The following is an 8,446-nucleotide window of genomic DNA, read 5'->3' as shown; positions in this document are numbered from 1 at the left end:
TGCCACAATACTCTGCCTCTCTCCAGAACCTTCCACCGACAATCAGGACAAGAAGATGAGCCTTCACCAGCTGGACTATGGCCTTGCCCAAGACATGCCTCCCACTTCCTCCAGGACTTTGATCCTAGGCTGCAGAGGACAGACACCATGGGCAGCTCAATACTGTTTTCTCTCAAAGGATCCCACAGAATCAACCTCACCTTAGTGGGCAGGATTCTCCCACATGGGGAAGGGATCTTGGTGTTTTCCCCAAACCCTGTGCACAGGATGGCTGCCCCTCCAATTCAGGGTCCCTGGATGTGATCCCAGGTACATATGCTGATCTGACCTGTTGCTCTGACCCTAGACGAGCCACGGAAACTTTTTGGCCTTGTTTTCCTTATCTACAAGGGGAGCAGGTGTGTCCCCTTCAGAGTGGGGAGTATGGTGTGCAGAAGCTGATGTCCTGCTCAACAGTATGTTTGGCTATGTATGTTAACTCTCTTTTCAGCCATCAGGTTCCAGATGCTAACATGATGCCAACCAGACTTCGCTGGACAGATGACCCCACCAATGTGTCCTGGAGCTCCGCTTCCCCAGAGCCCCAACCTACTAGGGAAAGAGAGAGGCAGGCTGGGAGTATGGATCCACCAGTCAACGCCCATGTTCAACAGGGAAGCAATTACAGAAGCCAGACCTTTCACCTTCTGCATCCCACAATGACCTTGGATCCATACTCCCAGAGGGATAAAGAATAGGAAAGATATCAGGGGAGAGGATGGGATATGGAGATCTGGTGGTGGGAACTGAGTGGAGTTGTACCCCTCCTATCCTAAGGTTTTGTTAATGTCTCCTTTTTGAAATAAATAATTAAAAAAAGAAAAAGAAAAAAAGAAGCCAATGTCCTCAGCAACCCTGCCCTGAGCCTCTGTGCTCTGCCCGACCCCTACCCTGAACGCGCCCAGCTTGGGTTGGCAAATGCAGCTGGCTACAGGTCTCACCATCACTGTGTGTAGCCCTATAAACCACACCCAGGCTGAACCCCAGCCCTGGGGAGGCCACCCCCTCAGTGCTACTCTCCCTGTGACCCACCCTCTGAACCAAGTCCACTTAAGAGAAATCCCCAGGACTGCTCAGGAAACTCTGGGCTAGCCTTCACCCATGTGATGGCTCTAATTTGTCACAGGGACCAAGAAAGGGGATTCCTCCCTTCCTCAAACAGTGCTCATGAGGTCCGCTGCCCAAGCTCTAACCCTGTGCCTGGAGACAGGCCCTGCTGACATCAACAGCCAAGCAGCACCAGCTTGTGCAGAAAGCAAACACCTCCTGTGCCGCCCCCTCCCACTCGCCTTTTCCAGCCTGGCGAGGTGCCTCCAAGCCACTCACTGCAGATGCCATCCAAGTGGGGCTTGGTGCCTTGGCACACCATCTCCATTCGGGGTGCTGAAAGGGAGGCTCATCCTGGGGGATGTCTATAGACTCTCACCTCACTTGAGGACAGCCTTCTGCACAGGCAGGACCATTGTCATGTGATGGTGGTATGGAGTCTGTAGTCAGACTGTAAGGTACCCCTCTTCCTGGCACCCAGAACCTCCCACTACAGCAGGGCCCTGCCAGTCCCAGGTGACCCTCAGGGTCCTGTGCACACATATCCTGTCAGCCAGCAGTCAGCCTCCAGCACCTAGAGGGCTGAATCAGAAACCAGGTCTCCGAGCCCCACTGGGGTCCCGAGGAGCAAGCCTCACCGTTGTCCTTGGAGGTTCCTCTTGGGGCCACGGGCTTGGAGGCCTTCTCTCTTTTGCAAGAACAACTTTTCATCCTTCTGGCTTTTCCCCTGGGAGCTTCATCAAGAGAAAAGAGAAGGCAAAAGGCAGAGAGAGGTGAGTACAACTCAGGACACCAGCTTGCATCTCCTGAGTGTATATGCAAATTCCTAAGCATCCCCAAGGAAAGAACAGCCTAGGCCTCAGGCTCTGTCCACTGCTGGGTAGCTCATGGTGTTTTAAAGTCTGCTGAGTGACTGAATGACAGAAGGGCTACAGTGTGGCTGAACATCGGTTTGGCAGAGGCAGTACTGCAGAGCCAAGAACTGGGGTGGGGGTGGTGGATGTCAGGATGGCAGGTATGACCTAACTGTGGGAGTGGGAGATCTCACCAGGAGAGGAGACAGCACAGAGACCAAGCAGAGTGGTCCTCAGTGGTAGTGAGAGCTACAACTGGAAGCCCATGGAAGAAGACTAGCCTGGAGGCCTCTCCAGGGAACAGAAGAATAGGACACTGCTGGCAAGTGGGCCCTCAAAACCCAGGTCCTGAGGTTGGAGATAGCTCGCTTGCCCAGTAGAATGCAGACCTATCACGAAAAAAGCTCAGGGTCTGAGACCCAGCACCATATGGCAGCAACATGGATGGCATCAGGGATGGTTGAATGGTGCTGTGGTGTTTCTCTTCTCTTTCTACCTGCCTCTTGAGTCTTTCTCAAATACAAGAATGAGAAAGTTGAGAAAGTTGACCCAGAGGAATTGCTGAGCAGTGATACTATGCATGCACAAGACCCCAGAGTCACATGAAAAAGGTTTTGAAGACACATTAAAAAGACACATTCACAGGTTAGGGAGACAGCATAATGGTTATGCAAAAAAACTTTCATGTCTGAGACTCTAAGGCTTCAGGTTCAGTCTCCAGCACTACTGTAAGTCAGAGCTGAGCAGTGCTCTGGTATCTATCTTTCTGTATATCTCTCTTACTAAAATAAAATTAAACAAAACAAAATTAGATGCTCACAAAAAATGCAAATCCATTTATGTGAGTTCCCCTGAGGAGTTAGGCCCCAAAGTTGAGAGGGATAGTTGAGAGGTTGAGTGGGTGCAGGCCAGGAGCAGAGAGGGGCTTCAGGGGACAAGATACATCAAAATTTCCCTCCCCAGCTCAGATGGATTGAGGAGATAGCATAATGGTTATACAAAGATTCTCATGCCTGAGGTTCCAGAGACATTGGTCAATCCCCAGCACCACCCCATGCCAGAGCTCAGTGTTCTGGTAAATAAATTAATAATAATAATGATAATAATACACCCTGGAGTGGCCTGGAAGGCTGAACAGTGAGTGGAGCATCAGTCTTACATATAAGGGCCCAAGTTTGATCTCTGGCATCACATATGCCAGAGTGATGCTCTGGTTCACTAACCTCCACCTCTCTTTTATTCAAAAATAAATCTTTTCTTTTCAGTTTTATTCTCTTCCCACCAGGGTTATCACTGGGGCTTGGTGACTGTAAGACTTTACCACTTCTGGTGGCCAATTGGTTCCTCTGATTTTTTTTTAATATATTGGACAAGGACAGATTGGGGGGGGAGGGAGAGGGGGAGAGGGAGAGGGAGAGAGAAAGAGAAAGAGAAAGAGACTTGCAGCTCTGCTCCACCACTTATGGAGAAGCTTCTTCCCCTGCAGGTGGGGGTCAAGGGCTTAAACTGGGCCCTCACACCTGGAAATATGTGCTGGGTGCACCTTGTTTTTTTTAATTCCTGCTCTATCCCTTTTTAGACTGTGGTCCTCCCTGGCCCTCATCTAGAAGGTGAATCATCATCACACAGGGTGAGAGAGGAGCTTCAAGGACAGTGTGGAGTCGGGATATTTGACCAGGAACCCAGAACCACAACCACGAAACCACTCACCTGAAGCCTGGCACCGGTCTACTTTGGCAGGCTCCTGGCCAACCTGACCTACTGCCTTAAGCTCAGCCACACTCGGTTCACTGAAGTCTGGAGTAGAAGAAAGAGAAGGGGTAGTGTAAGGAGATCCTTGCTGCTAGAGCCCCAACGTTCCTGCTTCCTTGCCCTGATCTTTGGAGCTCCTGGGGCTGCACTCACCATTTTGCTCCCCATGGATCTGCCCAACACCTCACAGCTGGCAGCCCCACAACCCCCCCACCCTTCACAGCTGAGAAAGTTGCCACCTACCTGTGTCCACCAGGGTCAGAGGGGTGGCACTGCATGGTTTCCGGGTCTTCCTCTGGGGCATCAGCACAGGGTCTTTGTAATGGGTGAAGGAGCTGGAGGGGGTAGAGGTGGCCAGGGAGGCACAGCTGGCCTGCCTCTGTGCCTGGACCCGGATCTTGTCCCGCAGCTGCTCCAGACGAGGGTTGCTCATTCTGGGCTGCCTTGGGGGCCCCAGAACCTGTGGGGGTCTCTCTGTCCAGGACCCAAGGGGCAGCTCTGAAGACTTGTGGCCCCCGGAGGAGCCAGAGAGGTGGCCGGATGACACTGAGCTTTCCCTATCCTTGGACTCGTTGCTGTCTGACCACATTGTGAGGCTGCAGGCCTGGCTCTGGGGGCCCAGTTCACCAGGCCAGACCATGTGTGGAGCTCCCTATGGGGCGTCTCGCTGATGGAAGGGCCCAGGCCACCTCATCCTTGGATGTTGGATGGCAGCCTTGAGAGAGAGAGAAGTCACAGTCGGTCAGGCTTGAGAGCCTTGATACCAAAAGGGCCTCTCTGTCTAGCACCACCTGTTCCTGGCCTGAGCTGGAACACCCATAGCCTGACAGAGCCCAAGGGTTCAAAGATGTCCCTTGCATGTGGCAGTGTCCACCAGATGTCCATCCTGGGATCTGGCTGCTTCCCTTTCAGGCAGGCAAAGTACTGCCCATCTGCTTCACAGATGGGAAGGCTGAAGTTTGGGAGGAAAATAGTACCCAGAAGAGGCACACTGGGCCCCAGCCTGGGCCTGGTGCATGGTCACCTTTGCAACCTCACCCAGCCCCAGCCACACCCAAGAGCCGCATGGATACTATCTGGGTCTGGCACCTGTCTCCCTGCTAACTGGTTCCTCCCACTCTGGGGTACTAAGGGGGTGCACCACCTAGAACTATCTTTGGAGTGAGGTTGTACCATTTCCCTAGGCAGGCAGGAAGCATCCCCTGAGCTGGGAGTGAGGATGCCACCCCTGTTGCCCCCCTGCCTGCACCATGATGAGGCTTGACAAGGGGACCTCCTGGTCTTCAGCCCAGCCTCCCTCCCAGCTCAAGGCCCCTAACCGATGCCCTACTCTCGATAGAAGCTGGCAAGACAACCACTGAAACCGGGTAGTCAGGCAGGATGTGGAGGGAAGGTGGTTCCCAGCATGACGGAAGTAGGACTTGACTCTGGGCAGCCCCAAGGCAGGGTGATGACACTATGTCATTTAGGGACAGAGCCATGGCTCTCAGCACCTGATGGAGGCCCAGCTGCATGTCCACCAGCTCCAGGGTCAGTGTCTGCCATGCATGCTGAGTGTGCCAGCTCTACCTGAGCACATGGCAGGATCTGCACCAGGTCAGCCCATGTGCCCACGTGCAGGGACAGGGAGCCAACCTGGGACTTGTCCCCAGAGGCTGGGCCAGGGCCTGACACTGACACAAAACTTAAGCTTCCAAGACTGCTCGAGAAAGTGGGTGCTTCTCAGCCTCCCTGGCCCCCACCTAGGCCTTCCCCCCCCCCATAAAAATAGTTGTTGTAGTCACCTGAGTGCTGGCACACCCGTGACCCCTAGGGAGAGTCCCCTCACCCCTCCACACGCATGGGGCTTCCTGTCACCTTCTCAAAAACCCAACAGGGCAGCGTGGCAAAAAAGACTCTGTGGTGGCTGGGCCCCGGGTTCAGCATGGTCCCGGGAAAGGATGGCAGGTTCAAATCCCAGGCCCCACCCCAGCCAGCTTTGTCACCTCTGGCAACCGGAGACCCCACCCCCTGCCCTGAGTATTGTGAGCACTGGGTGAGTTCATCCAGCAGGAAGAGCTGAAGCCAGCACCGCAGGGAGACCACGGCTGAAAGGGGTAGGATACTGTAGCTTCAGAAACTGCTTCCAGAGGCCAGAGAGATAGCTCACTGGATAGGGAGTGTGCTTTGTCAAGCACACAACCTGGGTCTGAGCCCAGGCACCATATGGAAGGTGTTGTGGTACCAAAGGAAGCTCCAGAGCTGTGGGATATCTCCTTCTCCTCTTGCTGTCTCTATCTGAATGAAATCTTGGCCCATAGCAGTCACATTGCTTATACATGTGGTTCTGAGCTAGAAGGAGAGAAGGGAGTAACTGCTTCCAGAGTAGCCCAAAGTGGGGGGGGGGGGGGCTGCAGTTCCCTTAATTCCAAGCAGACATGGAGCACAGACAGAAGCCTCAAGCTCTTGGCCTAGGGAAGTGGGGATACCAGGAGATGCTGTCACACAGGCAGGGGCCAGGGTACAGCTGCAGGCCCAGTGGGGCCTATCCCAGCCAGAAGAACCCCTTCTAGCCTGGAGTCTGCAGTTCTGCTTCCTCTACCCTCCCTAGCTCCCATAGTTGGGGCCTCCAAGCACAGAGCTAGTAGGCCTCCAGTCCAGCCTCCTGCCCCAAGACCCCTGACCACACCTGGTGGACCTACGGCACCATGGCCACCTTCCCTCCTGCTCTGCCTTAACCGCCCTTCCAGGAGCCTGGCCCTGCCCATGTTGCCCACTCCTGTGGGGGCTGGACAAGGTCCTGGTCATGTTTGCATGCAGTGACCATCCTGGGGGCACAGTGGGGTACCTGGGGCTGGGAAAGTGCCCATGGAATAAGTGCCAGGACTGCATTTGGTTATAGTCTCAGCTATACCCCCGGTGGCCCTGAGTGCAGGGAGAGTGACCATGGACAGAAGAGGTACGTCAGGAAACAACCTGATCCCCTCTTCTTCCCATGGAGCCTTCCACACCTGGGAAAAGCCCCTCTGTATTCTCTACAAGAGCACAAGCCTGGCCCCTACAACCCCCCCCCCCAACCAGACACCATGCAGAGGCCTTTGCTGAAGGGTCCCTGCTAGGTCTTCTCCTGCAGGAGCAGAGGGGGAGGGTTCTAACTCAGGCCTGTACAACCTGGAGGTGCAGGGTCCAGGGTCCAAGAGAGGGACTCCAACCTCAGCATGAACACTATGAATGTACTCATGGGGTGCAGCGAGATGACCTGCTGAGGGCCTCCCACCCCCACCCCCACCCCCACTTCATGGCTGGCATGCGAGATCTTATATGCTCTAGGTGAAGACCAGGCTCAACCACAGTCCTGAGTTCAGGATCCCAGCAGGACTGGAAACAGGGCCACCCTTCTCCACAACCATCACATCACCAGAGTTCGACAGATAGCAGTACGACCAGGCAGAGGAACACAGGAACCCGCTTCTAGGTCAGAGGGGTTGTTACAAGGAGCACAAAGGAGCTCAAGCCCCACACCCACCCATTGGTGGATGGCCCCAACTACCATTCAAGAGTTGTAGGTGGCCTTGGGAATCTCTGGTTGCTCTTGGTTCTGTGTGCTGATCAGGGAAATGAGCAGAGCATAGTTCCCAAATGTGGAGTCTTCCTGAGGGTCAAAGACTCAATGGACCAGAGTGTTCCTTTGGGGCTGAGCTTGGAGTAGGGAAGCCAGCACCTCTCTCCCCTGTCTCCAGAGCTCAGCCTTCTGGCCCAGGGCCCTGCAAGGTGCAGCCAAGAGTGGCTATTCACCAGGGTAGTGTTTCTGTCCCTTTCTACCACCAGGGTTGGGACATGCCCCTTATGCCCTCATCCCTGTGAGAGCCAGTATCTCCCTTCCTCAGCAAGTGTGCATCCCTGCAGCTCAGGCATGGGTCAGTGGGCGGGAGGGTGGGGAGGGCATCCTCCCGGAAGCTGGCGTGGTCTTTCGGCAGTACACTGTTTACCCCCTCACCACTCCGTCCAGGGGAAAGCAAGCCCAGGCAGGTTCAGGGACAGAGCCAGTGGACCGTGAAGGAAAAGGGCAGCCACACCCCTGCCTCCACAGCCCCAAGGTTTCAGGCCACAAAAGCTGGTATGTACCTGGTCTTTGGCATGAAACCCATGGTCACCGCACACTCTGCCCAGTCCCCACAGTCACAGACCCAAACAGGCCTCTACTCAGGCTCATCTCCAGCTGCAAGGGATCACCCATCCATGGGCCCACAGAGAGACAGGGCTCCATCCAAATGAACCTTCTCCCCAGGATAATCCAGACTCTGTTGTGTCTGAGGAAGTGGCATGCAGGCAACAAGACACACAGGCATAGTAAGCACATGCCCCAATTCTGATACACAACTTGCACAGACAACACCAAAATCCACCAAAATCACACACCTACACACAATCCACACAACACTAAAATCACACACCTACACACAGGACACACACACGAGTGGCCTGTAGGGCAGAGCAAGCCCACCTGATGAACAGTGGCTAACCAGGCCCCAAGGGCACCAGGGCCACACAGAGGTGGCAGATACAAAGGCGGGAACAAGTGACACAATAGAGCCTGTGATTTGGAAGCAGGTCGGGGGAAAAAAGAGCCACTAGGGACACCAGGTGGAAGGGGAGGGGCAGACATGAATGGCAGGAACAAAGAACCTACAAGGGCAGCAACAAACTAGGGGGTGAAAACAGGCCTCCAGTCTCTGTAATCCCCTAACCTGAGCCTTTAACTGTCCAGAGGCAGT

General features: G+C 54.6%; 1 protein-coding gene across 1 annotated transcript in view; it reads right to left on the bottom strand.

The window, feature by feature from the left end:
* CCDC187 (coiled-coil domain containing 187) overlaps positions 1-4,350 on the bottom strand; it is a 41,588-nt gene extending 37,238 nt beyond the window's left edge. Inside the window, exons 1-4 of the mRNA XM_060198998.1 lie at positions 3,936-4,350; positions 3,651-3,737; positions 1,725-1,820; positions 201-256 (exon numbers count right to left, since the gene is read on the bottom strand). Of these exons, the coding sequence (XP_060054981.1) occupies positions 201-256; positions 1,725-1,820; positions 3,651-3,737; positions 3,936-4,332 (636 nt within the window). The 5' untranslated portion in view covers positions 4,333-4,350. The remainder of the gene's footprint in view (positions 1-200; positions 257-1,724; positions 1,821-3,650; positions 3,738-3,935) is intronic.
* Between the last annotated feature and the right edge of the window lie 4,096 nt (positions 4,351-8,446).

Source organism: Erinaceus europaeus, chromosome 10 (genome assembly GCF_950295315.1).
Source record: "Erinaceus europaeus chromosome 10, mEriEur2.1, whole genome shotgun sequence".
Taxonomy (NCBI): domain Eukaryota; kingdom Metazoa; phylum Chordata; class Mammalia; order Eulipotyphla; family Erinaceidae; genus Erinaceus; species Erinaceus europaeus.
The sequence above is the reverse complement of the archived record's forward strand: the minus strand, read 5'-3'. Positions and strand labels throughout refer to the sequence as shown.